Genomic DNA, 26,899 nt, shown 5'->3' with positions numbered 1-26,899 from the left:
ATGGAATTAGTTGACATGCAATTAGAAGATGCTGCATACACATGGTTTAAGGGAGATCAACAGGAGGCAGCCTCCAGAATTGATAGACTCATGATTTCTAAAGAATGGGATGATACCTTCAACAATTTGAAACAGATTCCTCTTCAAAGGCTGGGCTCAGATCATATACCAATAGCGTTGATTCCTGGTTGCTGGGAGAGGAATAAAAGCTACTTCAAGTTTGAAAATTGGTGGCTGCAGTCAGAAGGATTTGTGGATAGAGTTAGAGAGTGGTGGAGCTCCTTCAGTTACACAGGAAGACCTGATTATGTTTTGGCATGCAAACTTAAAGCTCTGAAACTTAAGCTAAAGGAATGGAAACAAGAAGAGGGTGGAAATCTGGGCAGTCAAAGAAGGAGATTATTAGAGCAGTTAGCAGAATTAGATACAGAAAGGGTAAATAGAACTCTCACTGTGGAGGAAACGACAAAAAAGGCTGCAGTCTTACTTGAGTATGAAGAGCTAGTCAAGAAAGAGGAAGTTTCATGGAGACAGAAATCAAGAGTACTATGGTTGAAGGAGGGAGACAAGAACACCAAATTCTTCCACAAAATGGCAAATGCTCACAGGAGATATAACAATATAGATCAACTCATGATACAAGGAGAGGTTACTCAAGAGAAAGGCAAAATTGAAGGGGAGATAATAGCATATTATAAGAACCTGTATAGAGAAACACATCAATGGAGACATTCTTATAATAATGTTGAATGTCCAATGTTGACTGAAGAGGAAAAAATGTCCCTGCAAGGCAGATTTGAGGAGAATGAAGTTCTAAATTGCCTAAAGCTATGTGCAGCCGATAAGGCTCCTGGTCTAGATGGGTACACAATGGGTTTCTTCATCAAGTGTTGGGATGTACTGAAGAACATGGACACATTTCAAAACTTTTATGAGCAAGAAGTCTTTGAGAAGAGTTTCAACGCTACCTTCATTGCACTCATTCCAAAGAAAAAAGGAGCCAACGAGTTAAGGGACTACAGACCAATTAGCCTCATAGGGAGCATTTACAAAATACTCTCCAAAGTTCTCACAGAAAGGTTGAAAGTTGTGATAGACAGACTGGTGGACTCACAGCAAATGGCTTTTATAAAAGGGAGACAAATTATGGATGCAGTGTTGATTGCTAATGAAGCTGTAGATTCCAGGATTAAGCAGAAGAAACTTGGCATTCTATGCAAGTTGGACATAGAAAAAGCATATGATCATGTGAATTGGAAGTACCTTCTGAAGATTTTAGAGATGATGGGATTTGGACAAAAATGGTTGAACTGGATCAGCTTCTGCATTTCTACAGTTAGCTTCTCTGTTCTGATTAATGGGTCCCCTGCAGGGTTTTTTCAAACTCAAAGAGGACTCAGGCAGGGTGATCCGTTGTCCCCTTTCTTGTTCTTAATTACTATGGAGGGGCTGAATAATATGCTCAAGACAGCAAATATGGAGGATGGGTAAAAGGTTTTGATGTGGCTAGAGAAAATACAGAAAGCTTGGAGGTGACACATCTTCAGTATGCAGATGATACACTGATTTTTTGTGGAGCTGAGGAAGACCAACTGAAATACTTAAGGGTGATCCTGGTGCTGTTTGAAGGGGTATCCGGGTTGCACATTAATTGAATTAAAAGTTCAATGTATACTATCAATGAGGTCAACAACATAGACTGGTTAGCTTCAATTCTAGGGGGTGAAGTAGGTACTCTACCTACAACATATTTGGGTATGCCATTGGGAGCAAAATCCAAGTCCTTAGAAATTTGGGATGGTGTGATAGAGAAGTGTGAGAAGAAGCTGGCCAGATGGAAAACTCAGTACTTGTCAAGAGGGGGCAGACTGACCCTCATTAACTCAGTCCTGGATGCTCTCCCAACTTACATGCTGTCTCTATTCCCCATCCCACCAGGGATCACTAAAAGACTAGACAGCATAAGAAGGAAGTTCTTGTGGCAAGGAAACAAAGAGAATAGAGGCTTTCATCTAGTTAAATGGAATGCAGTGACAACTGGAAAGAAGAATGGTGGTCTGGGAATAAAGAATATGGAGCTACATGGCAAAGCACTCTTAATGAAGTGGTTGTGCAAATACTCAAATGAAAACCAAACACTTTGGAGAAGAGTGATAGGTGCCAAATATGAGAATGAAGATAGTTGGATGACTAAGATTGTGACCACACCTTATGGGATCAGTTTATGGAGATCCATAAGAGCATTATGGGAGGAAGTTTAACCCAAATTCAAGATGAAAGTGGGGAATGGGAACAAGATCAAATTCTGGAAGGATGAATGGCATGAGAAAGGTAACCTGGAAACTCTTTTCCCTGAATATCTGGCAATGTTCCGACAAAGAACTATGGACACCACAAGGGTGGAATTTCATCTTCAGGAGAGAACCAAATGACTGGGAAGTGATGAGGTTGGCAGAATTCCTCAACTTGGTTGGAAACTTTACTGGACTTCAAGCATATGAGGATATGCTTTGGTGGAAAGGCAACAATAGAGGAGAGTTCAAAGTGCATTCAGCTTACAGGCTGATGGATCAATCAAGCCAACAGAGTCCCATCTGGCCTTGGAAACAAATATGGAAGTGTAGAATCCCACACAAAGTCTCATGCTTTATTTGGCTGCTAGCTAAGGAAGCTGCCCTGACTCAGGATAATGTAATGAAAAGGGGGATAACCTTATGCTCTAGGTGTTTCCTATGTGGGGAAACCTTAGAAACTATAAACCATCTATTTCTACACTGCAAATACACTCGGCAGCTTTGGAGGATTTTCTTGAGTCTTAAAGGCATATCCTGGACTATGCCTAGGAGAGTTACTGAGGCATTGTACAGCTGGGAGGAGGCAGGTGCCCTTGCAAAAGACAGAACTAGATGGAGAATTATCCCTGCTTCAATATGGTGGGCAATCTGGAAAGAAAGGAATTCCAGATGTTTTGAAGGCATAGAAAATAGTGTGCAGGATGTTAAACTAAACTGCATTTTGTTGTTATGTTTTTGGTGTAATCAATTATACTCAAATGACACTGCCTCTATAGTTGATGTTTTAGACTCAATATAGAAATAGAGTAGGAGTGTCTAGAGTGCATCTGTATATAAGGTTTGAGTACAACCCATGTACTTTTGTGATATAATACATCGTTATCATTTTCAAAAAAAGTAAATATATTGATTAGTTAAAGCTATTAAACTAAAACTAATTGAATTTAATTAGTTATAAGCACCGAGGTGATGTCCACTTAAGAAAATGCTCATAGGCACTTTTTTCGAGGCATCCTTCTAAAACCCCTTTTGGGTTTTGGAACCCATTATGGTGGAACTGTTCCATCAAAAAATTCTTCTTTTTTTCTCCCTTTTTCTTTCTATTCTCTAGACGTCCTGTTCCTTATGACCAGGATGGACAATAGAATTTATTTTCGATCAGGGGGAAGTCATACCATATCACCGAGTTGAGATTAAAGGTGGGGACATGGTATGACTGGTAGAGAGTAGCTGAAATAATATGAGAAGAATGATTCTAAGTAAGGGGGCTCTCACATGGATCTGGAGAAGACTTAGCGAAACATCTAGATTCAGAGGGAACACATTTAAAACTTGGAGTTGCAGGATTATGTTACCAATATTTTCACGTCTTTGAAGTCTAACATGTACGACAAATTTATATTTTTAATATCCATTAAAGGTACGGAGAGGGCAATTATTATACTTCTAGAAAATGCATTCAATGAGGGGTGGGAGCTGTTAGGAGACAAAATAAATTCCTTCATCAATAGAGGAGTTTACTCCATTCTTAGCTCTATGTTTTGTGATCAGAGGTAAGGTTGCCATGTCCCCCTCTAAGTTCTGTAATTTTGATTATGATATCTACATGGAAAGTGATTAAAAAAAAATCACCTCACACTAGCAAAAAAAAAAAATTTGTTAATATTTATTCAAAAACAGGAGGAATTTACTCTATCATAAATGATTACTATTTAATTAAGTAAACATTCTATAATATTTTAATTTAGTATAAGGATAAAATAGTAATCAACTTTATATTTTGGAGCTTCCCACTTTTAATAATATATGAAACTAGTGAAATTATCCGCGCTTTGCGCGGCAATATGAAATATTTATACGATAATAATATGAAATATGTAATATTTAGGTTAGTATCGAATATATAGGTAATATTAATATTTCTCTTCATCTGTGATATCATAGGTTTTTTCATTTTTTTTTAAACATATAAAATATAATTCTTTTTGTATATGTATATAGTAGAATGATATTCACCGTGGTGAAGTAAATGGAATAAGAGATAATATGTTGAAATAACAATATATTGTATTACGTTGAAAATATTTTATATATTTTAATTTTCTCTATCTTTTGTAGGAGTACTAATTTTCTATTCAAACTCTGATTTCGTCAAAACAAAATTGATTTTTTTATTATGTCATTATTATATTTGCTTATATAATTTTTTAAACATTAATTAAATATTTATAAAATTTATAAAAAATGAAACATACAAAAGTTATGAATAATATTTAATATTAAAAGTTACAAGTAAGATGAAGAGACATGAGTTATACAAATCAAAATTTAAAAAATTCTAGCAAAAGTAACTAAGTTGCTAATACAATTCAAAGTGAAAAAATAATCTCTAATTATGCTTCATTTTTTTTCCTTCTACCATCTTCCTTTGCAAGTAGATCCGCCATCATGTTTTGATCCATAAGTCAAACTTTTCATTATATGCAACCAACTAAATAAAAAAAAATATCATATACCAATTAAAAATAATTATGTCAAAAGAAAGAACGAAATTTAAACTATATGTAATATATTTGTATATTATCTTTTCAATAGTACTAACAATACTAAACAATAATTATTTCTTGAAATCTAACAAATATTATAATCAAACTATATTATATCCGGAAAACTAACTATTAGAAAGAGCAATTGCATACAGACAACACATTGTTAAGAATTACAGCTATTTTTTTTAATCATACTTGCTTGATGAATGATAATACAAACATAAAAAAATATTAAGAAAGCATGTCTATGTACATAAAAATAAAAAGAAAGACTTGAGAATGAAATATATCTTACATTCATTTTTTTTTTTTGTTACATGTTAGTTAATTCACAAACAACTATGATGAAGAAGAGAAATTATAACTTTGTATGTGAATCTTCATGAAAATAACTATAAATTTATATAGATAAAATAGAGAAAATGAAAAAATAAGGACTTGAGAATGATATATTTATTAACTTCATGTACTTTTTTGTTACATGTTAGTTTCATTCACAAACCAACTACAAATTTATATAGACAAAAATAGAGGAAATAAAAAATAAAAATTTGCAATGAAATATTTCTTACCTTCATGTACTTTTTTTTTGTTACAAACCAAACCAATATAATGAAAAGAGAAAGGATAATTGTGAATGTGAATCTTCATGAAACTAATTATGAATTTATAGGCAAAATAAAGGAATACCATAAGACATCATAAACTTACAAATTTAAGTTTGGAGGTTATGGACATAAAAATTATGAGAGTTATGAATATTATTAAGAGTAAAAATTAAAGAGGGGCAAGTCATGGGTAATAACTCCTTGTGAATAAATTAAAAAATAAAGATAAAAATACTTAAAATGTAAAATTTTTTATTATGATTTCATGATTAGTTGTGAGATAAACAAATAGAAAAAAAGAACGTGGAGAGTTTTTTTGTTGTAAATGTTCCTACATTAATAATTTTTTTTTTTGTAATAAATTAAGTAATATATTTTTACAATACAATAATTAATTTGAATTAAAAAAAAGTCAAAAAATGATAAATTATGTTTCTCCTTTTATTACAAGTGAGACAAATAAATAAAAAAAGAATATGAAGAGTTTTTGTTAAAAATGTTCCTTCATTAATAAAATATTTATTTGTAATAAATTTAAGGAATTTATTTTTATAATATAATAATTAATTTTTTTTTTTTAAAAAGCCAAAAAAAAGAAGAAAAAGGCTAAATGCAAATGGAGGCCATAGAGTGGTGCCACATCACCTTGTCTATGATCCTCCTTTATATATATATAGATTTACTGGTTTGCTCATGATGAAATCTATACACAGGTACCAATTTCAAAATACATGACAGTAACCCAAAAAGCAACCAATACCCAATCAATCTATACTTCTTGGTCATATATGTATTCAAAGCACTCAACATACGGAATCAAATCTAGTGTGAATCCCATACCCACACCCACACCCACAGCCATGTTGCATCAACACGGTTGCAACAAAGATTTCGAAGAGACCAGCTTGGTAGTAGTGACTTAGAAACTTCGGACACCATGGGATGAGACCAACAAATTATGGGGATTGGTTGGAAAGTAGCCCATGACGTAAATGTTGACATCCAAAAAGGGAATATGAAAGAACATTGGGATAAATTTAACCCACCAATGATTTGGTAAATATGTATAGCCACCCATTCACATGTTATATTCTATCTTTTTTTTACTAGAAAATATAGTCTAAATAATCTTTGCTTGATAAAAAAAAATATGGTCTAAATGTAAAAAGCATATTCCATGAGATAAATCTATGTTACTCGCCTAATTATTGTTGTTTTAGAAATACCAGAATTTGCGACTTTTCTAACCACATACGCGTACTGCACAATATATTTTCTTTCTTAAGAATGAAATTCACCATATACATGATTTTCAAAAGTTCATTAGAAACTTTGGCCTCCTGGTAGCTAAAAATTTACAGAATAATGTTCCTATTTACAGAATAATGTTCTATTTATCATTAATGTTACTTTTTCTTTTACCAGAAAATTCTCAGTTGGCAAATGCTAGGTTCCAGGCTGCTGGAGCAATTCGAGATGCAGCTTTAAGGGAATGGGTATTCCTTGAGATTGATGACAAGAGAGGGTTAATAAGGTATGATGTTGCTTAAATAATGTTTCTTGAGAAGATCGATCGTGTATAATAGTTAGAATCAATTAGGGAAATAATGTAATTATGTATTCTTGATTTCTTCCCAGTTTAGAATATAGTTGTAACATGTATGTACTATTTAAATACCCTATAGCTTGGGAGAAAAACCAAGACATTCATTCTTCACTTTTTCAGTTTTTTTTACATGTTTAATTTCTCACACGATGTTAGAGCTAGATTAGGGAAGTCGTTGTACATTACTAATGACTTCCGGGAGAAAGAAAGATGGTTGCCTTGCAATTTTCCATTCATTGTCAATCTGTTTTGCTGATCTTCTATTTTTGTGATTGCTATGATAAAGCACCACCAGGTCAGACATTCTCTGGCAAGCAAACACCAATCATCCCCGCTGAAAAGGGAGCCGTCATGCTAGGTAGAGGAAAAGATCTCTAGTGAGATCTGTCTAGCGTGTGGGGGCATGTGGCTTTGTTCTGGCCAACTCTTGACAAAGAACTTTAGTCCTTGAGCCCATCCCTATTTTTGATGATATAGATCACCAGCTTGGGTTTCAGTTAGCTTCAGTCTAATTAGTCTAATTTGTCTGACCATTCTCACTTTTTAGAAACTTCCCAAGGCTGTTCTGTGTTGGCTGCCTAGACCTTTTCGACACATGACCCATCAATGTTGGCTGCCTAGTCTTCCTATTGCCGGTGATGATCCTCTGTCAGGGGAAGCCATTGATGACAGAACTTCTTTATGGGTGCAAGCGAATGTCCTTAAACTAAACAAATTATTTGATGCTGCCTTCGAAGGATGCAATAAGACTGCTTTTGAACTATTTTTGAAAATTGATCAAAAGAGGGAATTCTTCAGGCAAAATATGGAGATATACAAGAATTACAATAATTCTATAACATCCCAAAGGAGGTGAGGAATTTGTCTTTTAATATGAATTTTAAAGATGGAGAACCGAGAAGCGGGGGGAGATTCTAAAGGGGGATGTGATGGCTACCATCCGGAACTTCCATTCTCAGGAAGATTTTGAAAAGAGCCTTAATGCAACTTACATTGCACTTGTTCCAAAGAAGAATGGAGCCAACAAATTGAAAGATTTTAGACCAATCAGTCTGATTGGAAGTGTCTACAAACTAATTTCCAAAATTCTTCTTACAAAAAGGCTAAAGAAGGTGATGCCAAAGCTGGTTGACACTCAACAAATGGCCTTTCTGAAAGAAAGACAGATCATTGATGCTGTTCTCATTGCAAATGAATGTCTTGACTCAAGAGTGAAGGATAAAATGCTAATATGAATAACAGACAAGGTCTGGCCATCTCCCACTTACAGTATGCTGATGACACATTGATATTTTGTGATGCAGACAACTCTCAACTAAAGTACTTGAGAGTAATTCTGATCCTTTTTGAAGCCATCTCAGGCCTACACATCAATTGGAGAAAGAGCTTCATCTTTCCTGTCAATGAGGTGCCTAGGATAAGCATGCTTGCAAATATTCTAGGGGGGAAGATAGGAGATCTCCCCACAACATACCTTGGCATGCCTTTGGGTGACAAGAGCAGGTCAAAAGGTATCTGGAACAACATTCTAGAAAAGTGTGAGAAGAAGCTGGTGAACTGGAAGAGTCAATATTGTCCTTGGGAGGAAGAGTCACACTCATCAACAGTGTGCGAGATGCTCTACCCACATATATGATGTCTGTTTTCCATATGCCTGCAAATGTGATTGATAGAATGGATGCAATTAGGAGGAATTTTTTGTGGCAAGGAAATTGTGATCCTAATAATCATAAATTCCATCTAGTGAAGTGGGACCAAGTCATTCTCAGCAAAAAGGAAGGAGGTTTGGGGATAAGGAATCTGAAAATCCAGAATCAAAGCTTACGTATGAAGTGGTTATGGAGATTTGCCTCACAAGAACAGGCTCTCTGGAAGGAAACAATAAAGCTAGGTTTGGTATGGAGAATTTGTGGATCACCAACCTGTCCACACAACCCTATGGATCTGGAGTATTGAGATCCATTAGAAATTTATGGATCAAATTTTTTAACAAATGCAAAATCAAGGTAGGGAATGGTGGAAGGACTTTGTTCTGGGAAGACAAATGGGTGGATCAGGTGACTTTGAGAAATAGGTTCCCTATTTTGTTCAACATGATCCTTCAAAAAGAGGCTACAATCAGAGAAATGAGAGATAATCAAGGGTGGGATCCAAGGTTTAGAAGACATCTAAATGATTGGGAGGTCAATAAAATAGTTGAGCTACTCAACATTCTAGGGCAGTACAAAGATCTAAACACAGATGAGGACAATCTATTTTGGAATCCAGATGAGCAAGGCAGATTTTCAGTTGGCTCGGCTTATAGAAGCTCACAAAGACCTGGTACTCATATAGGTGGATGGCCTTGGAAGATGATTTGGAAAGTCAAGATACCACTCAAGATAGCATGCTTCACTTGGCTGTTAGCCAATCAGGCTGCACTCACTCAACACAACCTCATGAAAAGAGGCATGCAAATCTGTTCCAGGTGTTGGTTTTGTGAATGTGAGGTCGAGACAATAAATCATCTCTTTCTACATTGTAGAGAGGATGCGAAGTTGTGGCAGATTTTCATCAACTTAAGGGGCATCAGTTGGACTATGCCAAGGAACATCAAAGAAGCTCTAGCTTGCTGGAACAGAGATGGGAATCAGTCAGGACACAGGGAGAGATGGAAGATTGTCCCTGCCTGCATTTGGTGGTCTATATGGATGGAGAGGAACCAGAGATGTTTTAAAAACAAGAGCTGCTCTATGCAAAATTTGAAGTTGAATTGCATAGTTCTTTTCTTTTTTTGGTGTAAACATGAATATCCTCAAGATGCAGAGGATATTCCTAGTATTTTAGAGTTCTTATGACCTCCATAGGAGTTCTTTTCTTTTAGCAACTTTTGGATGTAAGTATTACTAGAATACTCCTTATGTATTCTTTGTTTATAATACAAGTTACCTTTCTCAAAAAAAAAAAATCCCAGGCATAATGTGTAAACTGGACATAGAGAAGGCATATGACCATGTTAACTGGGAGTATTTGCTTGAAATTCTACATAGTATGGGTTTTGGGAGGAAGTAGATAAGATGGATAAGGTTCTGCATTAGCACTGTCAAGTTCTCAATACTAATAAATGGTTCCCCTGAAGGTTTCTTTCCGGCAAGCAGGGCTTGAGACAAGGTGACCCACTCTCACCTTTCTTATTTTTGCTAGTCATGGAAGGCCTGAACAATATGATTAAAACAGCGCATAGGAATGATTGGATAAGGGGTTTTAATGTGGTCAAAGAGGTGAATACTAGATTGGAAATCACCCATCTGCAATATGCAGATGACACTTTGATTTTTTGTGATGCAGAAGATAGCCAACTAAAAATTTTGAGGATAGTTTTCATACTATTTGAGTCAGTATCAGGGTTGCACATTAATTGGAGAAAGAGTCGCATCTTTCCAATCAATGACGTGCCCAAAATACAAAATCTAGTGGATATTTTGGGTGGAGAAATAGGACAGTTACCGGCAACATACTTGGGTATGCCTTTGGGTGCCAAAAGAAAATCCAAAGAGATATAGAATGGAGTAGTGGAAAGATGTGAGAAAAGATTGTCTAGGTGGAAGTCTCAATATTTATCAAGAGGTGGTAGATTAGTGTTGATCAACTCAGTCTTGGATGCATTACCAACTTACTTAATGTCAGTTTTTCCCCTTCCAGCAAAGGTAGAAGAAAGAATTGATGCTCTGAGAAGGAATTTTTTACGGTGAGAAGGAATATAAAGGTTTCCACCTAGTCAAATGGAAGACACTGCTACTTTCCAAGAAGCAGGAAGGACTGGCAATCAAAAATCTTAGGAAGCAGAACAAAAGTCTTCTCATGAAGTGGTTGTGGAGATTTCCGGGGTAGGGTGATCCAGGCCAAATATGGGAAGGAAGGACCCTGGAAGACTAAGGAAGTGACATCCACATATGGAACCAGTTTGTGGAGATCAATTAGAAACTTATGGCATGGCTTCTATGCGTAGACTAAATGTAATGTGAACAATGGGAGGAAGGTCAGGTTTTGGGAAGATAACTGGTTAGGGACTGGAAGCCTCAAACACTTGTTCCCAGATATTCATCACCTGAACCAACAACAAGAGTCGACTCTTTATGAAGTTTGATCTGAACATGGATGGAACCTTACCTATAGAAGACTGATGCAAGACCGGGAGGTGGAAAGATTGACTGAATTTTATGGAACACTTGATCAGTTCTTAGGATTCAAGGAAGGAGAAGACACTATTAAATGGAAATGTCATAACAAAGGCTTATTCACTGTTAGTTCTTCATATAGAAATATGAATCAGATAGGATCCCAAGTTAACTTTCTGCCATGGAAGCTTATATGGAAGGTTAAAATACCATATAAAGTGGTAGTTTTTACTTGGTTGGTGGTGAAAGAGGTTGTACTTACACGAGAGTCTTATGAAGAGGGGAATACAAATGTGCCCAAGATGTTGTTTTTGTGAGCAGGTTGCAGAGACAATTAATCATCTGATCTTACATTGTAAAGTGGTTGGCCAACTGTAGAATTTGTTTACTAGCTTCAGAGGTATAAGTTGGATTGTTCCAGGGAGAACAGGACAGGACAGGCTCTAGAAAGCTGGAATATGGAGGGAAGTGGCAGCTCAGACAAGAGTAGATGGAAAATTGTCCTAGCTTTTATTTGGTGGACCATATGGAAAGAAAGGAATTCTAGGAATTTTGATAACAAGAGCAGCCCTCTGCACAAGATTAAAATGAATTGCATTATCACTTTTTGCTATTGGTGTAGTTCAGAGTATATAGTAGATGACCCTGTGGCTATTGTAGACATTCTAGGGTCCTTATAAAGATAAAGGAGGATCTAGGGATAGTTTTCTTTTTCTTCATTTCTTTTCTTTATCTTTTGTTTATGCCCGACACACAAGTGTGGAGGTAGGATATGATGTAAATTTTTGGATACCAGCTTTGAGCTGATGATTGATATACGAATGTTACCTGTATCAAAAAGAAGCAAGGGGAGAATGACAACTTCAAGTGGTCAATGATTAAAGTTGTGACATGGAATGTTTGGGGGCAAACACCGAGAATAAAAGAAGATTAATTAGGAGTCTTCTTCAACAGTAGGGTGCAAATATTTACGTCCTAGTGGAAACAAAATTGACAGGAGTAGATACACAATTGATCAAACAATTGTGGTTTAACAGATGGCTGGGAGAATTACATCAAGAGGCTGTGGGGATAAGTGGGGGTATAACAGTGTTATGGGACAGGAGAATGTGGAAAGGTGAACTGGTGGAGGCTTCTGGGCTAGTAATCACATGCAGATTTGAAGGCATTAATATGAACATAAGTTGGTTCCTAAGTTCAATTTATGCTGACTGGAACGAAGTTATCAGAAGGGAATTGTCGAGGGATTTAACCAATCTAAAGAACAATTACACATGTCCTTGGGTGTTTTGTGGGGATTTCAATGTGACAAGATAGCACACAGAAAGATCAATTGGACAGAGTTAACAATGGCTATGTCTGAAGATAGATGCTCTCAGAAGAAACTTCCTCTGGCAAGGCAACTGTGATACCAGGAAGATACATTTGGTCAAACGGTAGTCAGTGATCACCAGCAAAAAGTATGGTGGTATGGAAATCAAGTACCTGATAACTCAGAACCCTAGTCTTTTGATGAAATAGTTATGGAGGTTTGCCTCAAATGAACAATCTCTCTTGAAAAAGGTAATTAGTCAAAAGTATGAAATGGATGGGGAATGGACAACCAAGTCAGTCACTACACCTTATGTAGTCGGTCTATAGAGGTCTATCAGAAATTTGGGGGCACAACTCATGAGTAAGTGCAATCATCAAGTGGGTAATGGTTTGAGAACATCTTTCTGGTCAGACAACTGGTTAGGTCAACGTCCACTAAAGCAACTTTTCCCGGTTATCTTCAGCCTGAATCAACTACAAGATACCACGGTAGGAGAAGTGTGGGATGCTCATGGTTGGAATCTAAGCTTCAGAAGACACCTTAATGATTGGGAGATAGATAACTTGGCAGAATTCTACAACACTCTCAATCTATTCAAAGGCCCCTCCCTCCTCTTTGGAAGACAATCTTGCATGGAAAGTGGATAAACAAGGGAGATTTCCAGTCAAGTCAGCTTACAAAGAATTTAACCATTCTAACAACCAGATTAATTGTTGGCCATGGAGACTAATTTGGAAAGTCAAAATTCCTCACAAAGTGGCTTGTTTCATTTGGCTCATGGCCAGGAAAACAGTCCTATCTCATGAAGGACTTAAGAAAAGGGGCTTCCACTTATGCCCTAAATGTTATATGTGCAGAGAAGAATCAGAGACAATCAACCATCTTTGTTTACACTGAAGTTAACTGGACAACTTTGGAGGATTTTCCTTAATTTAAAAGGGATCACGTGGTGATGCCAAGAGATACACTTCAAGTGTTGGAGTGCTGGAACAAATATAGCACTCTGTCAGAACAGAAAGAAAGATGGAAGATTATCCCTGCTTGTATTTGGTGGACAGTTTGGAAAGAGAGAAATCAAAGGCATTTTGAAGATAATCATAGCTCTATCCAGAAACAGAAGATGAAGTGCCTAGCCCTTTTCTATTTTTGGTGTAAACATGAATATATGGAAGATATAGAATCTTTTAATGATGTTCTAGGATCTCTGTAAGTAGGCTATAGCTTAGTACATCTTCCTATATTTCCTTGTAAGTATGGACAGCTGTAGTTTTTATGCAGCATATAGTTATACAAAAAATGTTACCTTCTCAAAAAAAAAAAGGGAATGTCACTGTTAACTCTGCATACAGATATCTAAATTATCTAAATTCCATTGGAATCCAAGAGATAGAGTGGCCATGGAGGATGACACGGAGAACCAAAGTGCCTTACAAGGTAAATTATTTCTCTTGGCTATTGACTAAGGAGGAAGTACTGACTAATGAAAACTTGAACAAAAGAGGTTTTCCAGCTTTGCTCTAGATGTTTCTTTTTGAAGAACAAGTAGAAACGATCAACCATCTCTCTTTACATTGCAAGCGGATCGATCAATTGTGGCAGATTTTTATCAATATGAGGAAAATCAAATGGGTGAAGTCAGGAAGCATAAAAGAAGTGTAGAAGTGTTGGAATAGGGCTGTCAATGCAGCTAAGAAGGATGAGAGCTGGAAGATTGTCTCAGCCAGCATATGATGGGGATAGTATGGATGGAGAGAAATCAGAGGTGTTTTGAGGAGTAGCAGAGCAACATTCAGAAATTTAAGTTGAATTCTCTAGCTCTGTATTATTTTCGGTGTAAGCAGGTAGTGATAGGTCAAGCAGAAGACATTTATACAACTATAGACTGGTTGTAATCTAGTAAAGTATAGGAAATCAAATGTAAGATCTACACTTTTGACTGGAGACTTTTGATGTAGTATACCTGTGAATATATAGATTAACTGTTACCTTCCTAAAAAAGTAGCTTAGGCTTTCTGTTATTTCTATATATCTTTCTCATCAATGCCAAATCTGTAAAATATACAACTCCCCCACCCTAGTCAAGAATTGCCCCCCCTCCCCAGAAAAAATGATACAATACATCTTTCTGCTCTGGTGTTCTTCTAAAATTTAGTCATTTACTGCCGCTTTCTCATCAATGCCAAATCTGTAAGATATACAACTCCCCCACCCTTGTCAAGAATTGCCCCGAAAAAATGATACAATACATCTTTCTACTCTGGTGTTCTTCTAAAATTTAGTCATTTACTGCAGCTTTTGTTTTCACTCTGCTACACAACATGCTAGTTCACCTGAGGGCTATGTTCAAGCAAAAGTTGCATCTGTAGCTGCCCAGTTGATAAAAAGAGGCTGGTAAGTGGCTCTATATTGGAAATTTGTAGTCAAGCAGATCATAATTCACGGGTCATATAATGTACTGCTAACGCGACTTGTTATGTGATTCCAAAAGTAGTATATTTATGCTGTTAAACTAGCTGAATTCTGTATACACATATCTGTGAACACACACACACATGTATGCATTATAATTTTTTTGATATACTTTTGTGATTTAATTATATTTGATACACCGAGGTTTTGTGATTAAACAAAAGGAGATTTCCCCTTGAGACATGGTCTAGTGGTAAGAGCATAGCGTGTGATGTGTGTGTTAGGTGCACGTCACTGGTTTGAACCATGCCACAGTCAAAAGACTGGTATTTAATTGGAGGAAGGTTGAGGGATGGGCCCATTATCCACCGAGTTTTTAACCAGGCGCCACTGGCCCTCACGGATTTTTTTGGTTATAACATGTGTATGGATGACAGTGGTATACCTCAGCAAGGGAAATAAATATGTTCTTGTGGTTGTGATTTCTGGCTTAGAATTAAAAAATATACGTTACCAGGGAAATAACTGGGGTAATCTTTGTAACCTGGAGACTGTGCTAGATAAGTTAAAAAACATACAAGGAAACCATGTTTTATATTTAAGGGGTGCAAGGGACTTTTCAATCTTCAAAATGACAAGTTTATTTTTATGGCATCTTTGATCTTTTAATTCTAGCATGCTATGATTATCACTTCCTTTGGTTAGTATTCATGTGCTTAGCCAACACAAGTATTATCTTTGATATGAGCAGTTCCTTAATTTAGCTTTCGTGTACATGATATCATAAATTTGCAAGCAATAGGTACTTAAAAGTCGTTCATGTCTGGTTCTTGTGTCCCATCTTGTAGGATAGAATTCAGTGCAGCTCAGAAGGAGACATTTTTCCTTGAGGTCTGTCACATTCTTTTTTCAAGTTTATAATTTCAGCATTTAGTGGATATTTCTGGTCCAAGTACATGCTTTCCTTGCATTATCCATCTGTCTGAAGACTTATTTTCTTTGGTAATATGTTAAAGGTAGAATTTTTTGCTGATTGCTACCTTTAACTGAGAAGTCGAGACGGTTTCATGATGTTTGTTTTATAATTCAATTAGGTAATGTACTTTCTCAAAGTGAATTAACTAGACAAGACAGACGTATCATACCATTCAAATTCCACCTAAACTTTGAAACTTGTTTTCCACTTGAAACATCCACAATGTATTGTAAAGGTGACATCTCTAACACCACATAATAAAACATGATTACAAAGCAATCCATTGTTTCCGCTACAGATTTCTCCTCAGCATGAGATGACAAGTGGATAAGTTGTCAGTTGTGTGTTGATGCTGTCATGTTATATGTACTGTCTCAGTGACAGTACAAATACAGTTTATGAGCTTGTTGGACCAACTTGAGCTGCCTGATAACTCTCTGAGAGCTTGACTGGATATCAGACCCCTCTCACCTTTTAGACCTAAGGTACTGAGATTTTCCATAGATCCTAGCTCTTTTGTTATTCTCTTAGTGGATCTCCCTCTAAAGGGCGTGATGTGAGGAAATGTTCATCATAATTAGCTTTTCCTCTGAAATTATGCAAATGAGGAAATGCTCCATAATCCTGGTTGGGTTTTATTTCCTCTGGACACATCTGTAAGCTCCAATCTCAGCAAACATTCCAGCTAACATAGACCTCTTGCTTTTAAGACATGTTCAAAGAGGGCCTTATGCCTCAATTGCAGCTGCGGCATACATTGGGAATAGGATCTTAAGGGTATTACTATAATGATCCCGACATTTCTCTGCAAGAAAAAGAGAATCTCAGATTTCTTTGGGGTCACATATCACTCTCTTGAAATGGAGTAAAATAGAAGATAGCTTAAAAAAGTAAAAGGCTAACTCTACGTTTTACAAAATGAGCATAATGCTAGTTCTATAGGTGATTATTAATCTAAAATTATTATATGAAAGTAAATGTTGGACCTAGGGGGGTGTCAATGGTTTTTAAAAGCTGGTTGAGCCGATCGAACCAAATCGATTTTTGGTTTTCTTGAATAAAATTGAGGATATATAAATCTAAAACCATACCGAATAATTAAGGTGGATTTTATATTTTATAAAGAAGTCCAATAAATTTCTGAACCGAACCGAATATATATATATATATATATAAATAAATAAATAACTTTTTACAGGTTAAGTTTAAAATAGTAAGTATCTTGAACCTTGGTACTTGGGTCTTGGGATAAATCTTTGTTTAAAAGGACTACAATACCAAAATTCAAAACATATTGTCACTGCTACAACAACTCAAGTACTCAGCACTAGTTTGTTCTTAGTGATTATCTAAACATTAAGTTTCAGCATAGTAACAAAAGACATACTCAATCCATCGGCGTTAGTTGTAGGCTACTGTACTTTGATGTGAGATTTCCACAATATTTGCTTTGTATATTCAATTATAGATTATTATTTTTTTTAAAAAGAAAATAGACGTTTCTGAAACCTCTATGGCCAACTACATATAATAAAACACTTCCTTGATAGAGTAATGATCATGTACAAGAAAACAGGATATCCACATTACAAAGCATGCTTAAGTACACAAACTTAATTGTTCAACAAAACCAATTACTGATTCCATTTTAAATCTAATACAAATTTTCATACGCCTATTCATAATAAGAATGATGCATCACGTGATATGATAAGCATAATAAGTATATTGCTTTTGTCAATTGGCATTATAAGATGTATTACAAACGCAAAAATATTCTCATTCTATGTTATTGTAACTTTTAGGAATTTAAATCTGTCAGATTTTATTGGTTGCAATAGCCATCAAATGACATTTAAAAAATAGAAAAATTAACTGAACCGCACCAAAATCAAAGAGAAACCAAGAGATTAGGATGGTTTCAAAAAGTCTAATTTTGGTTATACATCATAGAGTAATCGAAAAATATTATGGTACAGTTTCTTAGAAATAATCGACCACACTGAACCGCGCATGGCATCACTGCTTGGACCTCTAGTATAAAACGATCATCAAGAGAAATTTTGTAGAAATGCAAAATTGTACGTTCATACATGAAAATATTTCGGAATCAATGTGAATCAGGTAAAAAATAAGAAAAAATCATGATGGAATTAAAGGATTCCTATCGGTAAAACTAGCTGGTTGGAGCATATGCTTAGCTATTAGTACACTTACATTAGATATGATATTTGGCATGAGTTTTTATTGTGATGAGGACTTGTATGTTTGTCTACGTAGGGGGAAACTCCTACTTCTCCGCACAATTAGGGAAGTTGGAGCACATGTCTTTCAAGGAAGTGGTCTCATGGTTTGTTTTAGAGTTAGGAGGAAGATGCTGTGGAAAGAAAGTTTTGGAATGGAGCTGCATTTCTCATTGTCTCAAGAGCATAATCGTTGGCACAAGAATTTTCCAGTACATTAAGAAATATCTCCCAGAACGAGGCCTATAGCCTTATACCATGAAGAGGGATAGTACCTCCTCCCCATTATCTTTGCGCTCTCAACTTCCAAATATCCCTTTCCAACTTAACTTCAAATACTATTTTCAAATCTCAACCAAATCTATCCAAATGCCTACTTAATCACAACTGCTTTTAGTCACAGTTGTGTCTTTTGATGCTACAGTAGAATGAGTAACAATTTTATCAAATTGAATGTGCTAAATAATTTTTCGATGCATAGGATCTTTATTCTCGTTTTACTACAGGTGAGACAGGCGATAGTTGGTGGCCATGGTCTTGATGTGCAGTTCATTGGATTGAACTTTCTGGAATCCTTGGTACATCACACATGCGATATCTTATAACTTTCAATCAAAGCTGTTACTACTATTTTACATTTACTCTCTTTTATGTGGTAGAATCAAATTCAGTGTTCATTACAAAAAAATTTCTGTTAAATTTGTTCTGCATCTTTTTCAGGTATCTGAATTTTCACCATCTACTTCAATTGCTATGGCTCTTCCTAGGGAGTTTCATGAGCAATGCCGAGTCTCTTTTGAGTTAGAATATCTAAAGGTTAGTCAGTAGACCATATGCATTGATGTTTTTCTCTGACTTGGTTACAGCTTGCATCAGCCCCCTCAGTTCAGTTTGCAGTTTCTTCAATTTTGACTAGTTTCATATGGTTCACAAGAGTTCTTTGTTCCTTGTTTTTCTTTTCTACTTCCAATGTGCAGTTGTTTTACTGCTGGGCACAAGATGCTGCTGTTAGTGTCTCCAATAAAATAGCTGAATCAGAGGCTGCCATTCCTGAAGTTAAAGTTTGTACAGCAGCATTGCGTCTGATGCTTCAGATCCTCAACTGGGACTTTAAATGTGATGCAAATGTGCCAGACAATGCAAAACGAGGCATCAACATTTTCTCTGCTGGGGTAAGGGGTGATGTAAGCTCTCCTAAGAGGACTGAGTGTAACCTAGTGCAGGTAATAAACTAGTTCTGCACCAGTGATTTTTTTTTCATGAATGTAATAGAAAGAACAAAGAGTCATTCATGTGCTTGATGTTCCCACTTGCTACAGTTGTCAGTATTGTATTTGAGAGTGACCAAACACTTCCACAAGTGCAGCGTAAACAAGAGGATAATAGGCCAAAAAAATATGAGTATTCTAATGCAGGCAGCCTGATTAATATGGACCCCCAGATCTTCACTTGTAAACTCTGATCCTATACCCAGTTTGTTCTCAACCTGCAAGAAGCTTCTATCAACACCTTCTATTTGTCAAATAAAAGTTTCACTTAAATTAATGTATTTACTCTATCCTTTTTACATGAAAGGCTTCCTCTGAACATTATGCATGTACTTGGTCCTTTGTCCTCGGACTCTTCAAAAATACCGACGGATGCGTGTCGGATCATCCAAAAGTAGTGCAATTTTGGAGGATCCGACACAGGTACGGCAATATTTTTTGTTAGTCTGAGCAATAGTTCGGTTGGTCCTAACTACTTGAAAGGCTTAGTACGACTACGGGCTGTGGTTGAAATAAAAGTTATATATCCATGACCTTGATTCGTTGCATTATATATAGGAAAAACAATGGAACTCAGTCATTTGTTTCTGCATCGTCTTTTGTAAGAGTCTTTTGGCAGAGATGTTCAGAACATCAAATCGGGTCGAGGAAACTTCTTAGCTCCATATCTTTGTTTGGTTAGTCTAGTCATCAATGATGCAGAAACACAAGATCAAGTGTTGATACCTATTACCTCCAAATTGAGTATAATCAGTTCAAGAACACAAGAACAGGAATTGAAGAACTATAATAAAGAATTAGAACAAGGAATCAATAAAGGGTAGGAGTTGTACACATATCCAAGTATATGAAACTTAGACCCTAGCCTAAACAAGAGAAGACAAACTAAATTATTGGTTTGGGAAGAAACAAAGAACTAACCTGTCACAAACTACAGAGATCAAACCTAAGTTAAGGAAGATGTTATCAAGATCATGGGAAATTTTATTTGAGGGAATATTTTGATAAGAGTTTCAAATGCAACATACTGTATCTCTTATCAGGGATTTTACACAAGCTTGATTGACATATAGGAATTTTCTTATCAGCATTCTGAAGGGTGCATTTTGGAGAGAAATGAGTTAACTAGATGAGTTCTGTATTAGCACAGTAAGATTCTCCATCTTGATCCATGGGTCACCTGAAAGATTTTTTCTTTCACACAGAGGGATGAGGCAGGGAGATTCTTTCTCTTTTTTGTTTGATAAAACAATTATAACTGTTATAGAATGTATATAGACTTAATCTTAGTAATATACATAGCTATATACAGGCAACAGATTTATAGGGATCACTGCAGATCTGTAGGAATCACTCTTTATTTCTTTCCTTAGTTAGCACCTTATGTATTGTATTTATTCACTCTTCACCTACTGGAATAAGACAACATCTTCCATTCAATTACCTGGTATCAGAGCCAATAGGCTCGTGTCGTTTTGGCTGTGTTACGGAAGAAGTTTGGATTTCTATTCCACTGATTTAAAGTGGTCAGTCTGTGTTATCACCACCACAGAAGGAGGCGGAGTATATTTTTCATCCAAACCAGTCTTCACCGGCATCTGGTTGTGAAGCGAGTGGCTCTCACGCACCGGTCATACAGTCTTTTGTTCATCACGCGCCGGCACGTGAAGGTGCGTGTCTGGCTGAATTGATTGTGTTTTAATTTATGGCATCGACACGTATTTCTGGCGAATCTCAGGTCTGTTCTGGTGTTAAAATACGATCTGGAAAGTCTGTTCGTCACTTCTCAGGTCTGTACTGGTGTTAAAATATGATCTGGAAAGTTTGTTTGTCACTTCCAAGTTCGTTTCTATTCTGCTACACTGAATCTGGTTTGTGATTTGTGGTTCTGTGGCTTCTAGCTTCTACTTCAGTTCAGATAATTGTTGTTGTTTGGTCATAAGCTGCGGTTCAGGATTTGGATATTTGATTGTTCATTACATGCTCGTCTACTGGTAAAGTACTCAGATTCTTTATTTTGGGTGGGCAATTGGTTTCTTAGTTGATAAAATCATTTTTAGAATTTGTTCATCAGTGTTTGTGGGGTACGTATATGCTTCTGGTTATATTTTCTGTTGATGAGTTCTCGTGCTGCTAAAATATTTGGAGAGAATGACTGAAATTGTGGCTCCTATGTCTTCGGATTAAAGAACTTTGGTTTCGGCGGAAGAGTTCGCAAAATTCTCACAATATCAAAAATTACAAAAAGAATCTATTTCAGTTACTACCCTTGTTGAGTCAGGAAAAACATGTCTTATATCCTCTTCAAATAAATGGGTGATCGATTCAGGTGCCACAGATCACATGACAGGTAATCCTAATATATATTCTAGCTTTCGATCACACGGAGCACTCTCTCCTGTGACGGTTGCTGATGGTTCAATCTGTAATATTATAGGATCTATAGGATCTGGAACTGTTACCTTGTCATTTGTATTAGGTCTACCAAAGTTAGCCTTTAATTTGATATCTGTTAGTAAGCTTACCATAGACCTAAACTGTTATATCTCATTCTTTCCCGATCATTGTTTGTTTCGTGATCTGAAGACAAATAAAGTTATTGGTAAAGGACAAGTATCTGATAGTCTCTACATTCTTGATGAATATTGGGAGCCTCTTTTTGCTGCCTACTCTTGTGCCGTGTCTCCATTTAAGGCACATTGTCGATTAGGACATCCTTCTTTACCTATGTTGAAGAAGCTTTGTCCTCAGTTTCAAAATATTCCTTCACTAGATTGTGAGTCGTGTCAATTTGCCAAACACCATCGTAGCTCAACAAATCCAAGGGTTAATAAGCGGGTAGAGTCAAATTTTGAGTTAGTTCATTCAGATGTTTGGGGACCATGTCCTGTTGTTTCCAAAATCGGACGTAAGTATTTTGTCACATTTGTGGATGATTTCTCTCGAATGACTTGGATTTATTTTATGAAGAGTCGATCTGAAGTGTTTACTCACTTTTATGCTTTTTGTGCTGAAGTCAAAACTCAGTTCAATACTTCAGTGCGTATTCTAAGGAGTGATAATGCTAAAGAATATATGTCAGAATTGTTTCAGTCCTACATGAGACAACATGGTATTCTCCATCAAACTTCATGTGTTGATACACCCTCTCAAAATTGAGTTGCTGAGAGAGAATAAGCACCTACTTGAGACAGCTCGAGCACTTTTGTTCCAAATGAAGGTTCCTAAACAATTTTGGGCTGATGCAGCCTTTACAACTTGTTTTTTGATTAATCGCATGCCATCGACTGTTCTTGTTGGTAATGTGCCTTACAATGTTCTTTTTCCAAACAAGTCACTATTTCCGGTGGAGCCTAAGGTATTTGGAAGCACGTGTTATGTTCGAGATGTTCGGCCATCTGTTACCAAGTTGGACCCTAAGGTATTGAAGTGTGTTTTCTTGGGTTATTCACGCCTTCAGAAGGGTAATCGATGTTATTCTACTGAGCTTGGTAAATACTTGGTGTCAAATAATGTGGTATTTTCAGAGACTTACACCATTCTTCTATGCACCTCCCATTTCTACAACTCAAGAAGAGGAAGATGAGTGGTTAGTTTATCAGGTTACTTGTGTTGTGACAGAACAATCAAATAATGTTCTTCAATCTCCTAGTTCCCCTATTGAACACCAATTGACTATTGGACCTACAACTTCTGCTTTAGCAAGACCAACAATTGTTCAAGTTTATTCGAGAAGACGAGAGATTGATGATACATGTTCTGCACCGGTTCCTCTGTTATCAAATCTTTCTTCACTTGATCCTTTAGGGAATTTGGATCTCCTTATTGCTCTTCGCAAAGGTAAAAGGACTTGTCAATCCACATATCCCATTGTTAATTTTGTTTCCTATGACCGTTTATCCTCTATGTCGAGGTCCTTGGTTGCTTCTTTAGACTCCATCTCTATACCCAAAACAGTGAAGGAAGCTTTGAACCATCCTGGATGGTATGATGCGATGCTTGAGGAAATACATGCCTTAGAGGAAAATCACACGTGGGATTTGGTGGATTTACCTAGCATGAAGAAACCAGTGGGATGTAAGTGGGTGTTCACAATTAAAGTTAATCTAGATGGTTCTGTGGCAAGACTTAAGGCTAGGCTTGTGGCTAAAGGGTATGCTCAAACTTATGGAGTGGATTATTCAAACACCTTCTCTTCGGGTGCGAAACTTACTTCTGTCTGCTTGTTCATTTCTCTAGCTGTTTCTGAGAATTGGCCTTTACATCAGTTGGATATCAAAAATGCATTCCTTCATGGTGATCTTCAAGAGGAAGTATAAATGGAGCAACCACTTGGTTTTGTTGCTCACGGGGAGTATGGGAGAGTCTGTTATTTGAAGAAGTCCTTGTATGGCTTGAAACAGAGTCCCCGAGCTTGGTTTGGGAAGTTCAGTGAGGTAGTCCTGGAGTTTGGGATGAAAATGAGGAAATGTGATCACTCAGTCTTCTACCGACAATCAACAGGTGGTACTATCCTGCTGGTTGTGTATGTTGATGACATTGTCATCACATGAAGTGATTATGCGGGGATCTCTTCCCTCAAATCCTTCCTGCATACTAGGTTTCATACGAAAGACTTGGGCCAGTTGAAATACTTTTTGGGTATAGAGGTAAATAGAAACAAGAAGGGAGTTCTTTTGTCTCAGAGAAGGTATATTCTTGATCTTCTTGCAGACACTGGAAAGTTGGCAGCTAAACCTTGCAGTACTCCAATGGTTCCCAATGTGCAGCTTATGAAAGATGACGGCGACCCTTGTGATGATCCTGAGAGATACAAGAGGTTAGTTGGGAAGTTAAACTACATTGTTGTGACTCGTCCAGACATTGCTTTTGTAGTAAGTGTTGTTAGCCAGTTCATGTCCTTGCCTACTGTCAAACACTGGGCAGCTTTGGAACAAATTTTATGTTACTTGAAAGGAGTCCCTGGTCTTGGGATATTATTAGCAATCACGGTCATACTCGTGTTGAGTGTTTTGCAGATGCTGACTATGCTGGATCCAAAATTGACAGGAGATCGACTACAGGCTATTGTGTCTTTGTTGGAGGGAACCTAGTTTCATGGAGGAGTAAGAAGCAAAGTGTTGTATCTCGATCCGGTGCAGAATCTGAGTACAGAGCTATGTCACAATCTACATGTGAGAATATGTGGATATATCATCTTCTAACTGAAATTGGGTTGGAATATCATACACCAACAAAACTTTGGTGTGATAATCAAGCTGCCCTGCATATTGCCTCAAATCTGGTGTATTATGAAAGAACTAAACACATTGAGGTTGACTGTCATTTTATTCGTGAGAAGATTCAGGAAAATTTGATTTCCACCGGCTACGTGAAGACGAGAGCAAGTAGCTGATTTGCTCACAAAGGCGTTGAATGGAACTCGAGTTGATTATCTTTGTAACAAGCTAGGCATGATCAACATATATGCTCCAGCGTGAGGGGGAGTCTTATAGAATGTATATAGACTTAATCTTAGTAACATACATAGCTATATATAGGCAACAGATTTATAGGGATCACTGCAGATCTGTAGGAATCACTCTTTATTTCTTTCCTTAGTTAGCACCTTATGTATTGTATTTATTCACTCTTCACCTACTGGAATAAGACAACATCTTCCATTCAATTACATCCACCATGTTAGAGTGGGTAAAAGTCCCACATTGGTTGGGGAATGGACTGGTGGTCTCCTTATATGGACTTGGGCAATCCTCCCCTCATGAGCTAGCTTTTGGGGTTGAGTTAGGCCTAGGTGCCATATCTTTACATGGTATCAGAGCCAGCTCCATCTCGTTTGGGCTCTTGGTCCACGCGTCAGTTGGGCCTGGGCGTGAAGGGGGGTGTTAGAGTGGGTAAAAGCCCCACATTGGTTGGGGAATGGACTAGTGGTCTCCTTATATGGACTTGGGCAATCCTCCCCTCAGGAGCTAGCTTTTGGGGTTGAGTTAGGCCCAGGTGCCATATCCTTACAATAACAAAGGAAGGCCTTCATGATGAGGAAAGCTAAACAGAAGGGTTGGTCGCTAGGTGTGGAGGCTGCAAAGAGGAGAGGGGAATGGCGGAAAATCAATCGTCTGTTATACATAGATGATACTCTAGCTTTCTGTAATGCTAAAGTGGAACAACTAGGCATTCAAGTCTCATTTTGTCAGTTTTTGAAGCTGTATCTGGTCTCCACGTAATAGCTCTCTTCTAGTAAATGAAGTTTCTTAAATGCAAATATGACAACAACACTTGGGTTCTCTGAAGTACCCAACCTACTAAGTATTTGGGTATGCCACTGGTAGCAAAGAGCAAATTTCCGGAGATATGAAATGAGGTGCTGCAAAAATGTGAAAAAATTAGAAAGATGGAAAAATCAATATCTCTCTTTGGGAGGCAGGATGGTGCTTGGCAATAGTGTTCTTGATGCACTTCCTTCATATATGCTGTCTTTATTTCCAATGCACGTTACAGTACATAAGAGAATAGATGTTTTAAGGAAAATTTTTAATCTGGCAAGGGAACAAGGAGAAGAAGAGTCTGCTCCTGAAGTAGTTGGGGACATTTAACATGGAGGAACAAGCCTTTTGGAGGGAAGTGATCAAGGTGAAAAGTGGTTTAGAAGGGCATTGGGCTCTATCAAATAGTGAACACGACCCACGATAAGGAAACACACCTCGATATTGCAAGTTCCAAGAAGAACTCAAGGAAAATAGTTCTCTCTTATACAGAGTAACAATCTATTTATAATGATGATGATTGTTAAGGTTTTTTACACCTTTGGAAGACTATTTGTACTAGAAAAGAAACCCAAAGGCCTTTCAAAATCAGCTCACCTTCCTAGAGCTAACTAAGATCTCAAGATATTCTAATAAAGAATACTTAACTCTTGACAAACATATCTCTTGTATTATAAGTTCCTACGGTTTAGCAAATAGAACTTGGCCCAATTCTTCAACTCAAGTCCACAAGTGATGTGTGTTTTTCTCTCACAAACCCAAATCGAATTGACCAAGCAGGACTCTTATGGTTTCCTTGGAGCCCATATATGGTCCAAGGAACTTCTTGACTATTCCAGTCAAGGCTTGTTTGATCTTCTTGGCTTTAGCCCTTCTAATTAGACCATGTGGCACTATAGGATAAAGACAAGTATAAAAAGTTGTATAGTCCCCAAGGTGAGAGAGGAGGCCCCACGACCTAGACCAAGTGAAGTTTATCAAGGCAAGGATGACAGGGTATTGGTGGAAGATGTACTCATTAAACGATGATGATAAACATACTTCCATAAACTCTTAAATGTAGAGGAGGACACGAGTAATGTGCTAGGTTATTTATAGTACTATGTGAATGTGAGTCGTCATGATTTTGGGTATTGTAGGTGTATAAAGTTTGAAGAGGTTAAGGGGGCAATTTGTTAGATGAAAAGGGGAAGAGAGACCGAGTCAGATGA

General features: G+C 37.0%; 2 protein-coding genes across 9 annotated transcripts in view; one reads left to right on the top strand and one right to left on the bottom strand.

Moving 5' to 3' along the window:
* LOC125829084 (uncharacterized) overlaps positions 1-26,899 on the bottom strand; it is a 1,125,066-nt gene that overhangs the window by 1,037,036 nt on the left and 61,131 nt on the right. The gene's annotated exons all lie outside the window — the stretch shown is intronic.
* LOC125829078 (uncharacterized) overlaps positions 1-26,899 on the top strand; it is a 161,157-nt gene that overhangs the window by 101,796 nt on the left and 32,462 nt on the right. For 5 of the 8 annotated variants that reach the window (XR_007443071.1, XR_007443072.1, XM_049508354.1 and 2 more), the window contains exons 4-9: positions 6,877-6,985; positions 14,822-14,920; positions 15,787-15,829; positions 18,664-18,735; positions 18,878-18,973; positions 19,135-19,380. Coding sequence is in view for 4 of the 8 variants with exons in the window: in XM_049508354.1 (XP_049364311.1) it covers positions 6,877-6,985; positions 14,822-14,920; positions 15,787-15,829; positions 18,664-18,735; positions 18,878-18,973; positions 19,135-19,380 (665 nt within the window). In the remaining 4 variants the exon portion in view is untranslated. Of the gene's footprint in view, positions 1-6,876; positions 6,986-14,821; positions 14,921-15,786; positions 15,830-18,663; positions 18,736-18,877; positions 18,974-19,134; positions 19,381-26,899 lie in introns of those variants that run through there. The other 3 variants (XR_007443074.1, XM_049508353.1, XR_007443073.1) reach the window with 3 other exon arrangements.

The sequence above is a fragment of the Solanum verrucosum genome, unplaced genomic scaffold, assembly GCF_900185275.1.
Source record: "Solanum verrucosum unplaced genomic scaffold, falcon-dt-bn FXZP01000007.1, whole genome shotgun sequence".
Classification (NCBI taxonomy): Eukaryota; Viridiplantae; Streptophyta; class Magnoliopsida; order Solanales; family Solanaceae; genus Solanum; species Solanum verrucosum.
Note: the sequence above shows the minus strand (reverse complement) of the source record. Positions and strands in the feature narration are given on the sequence as shown.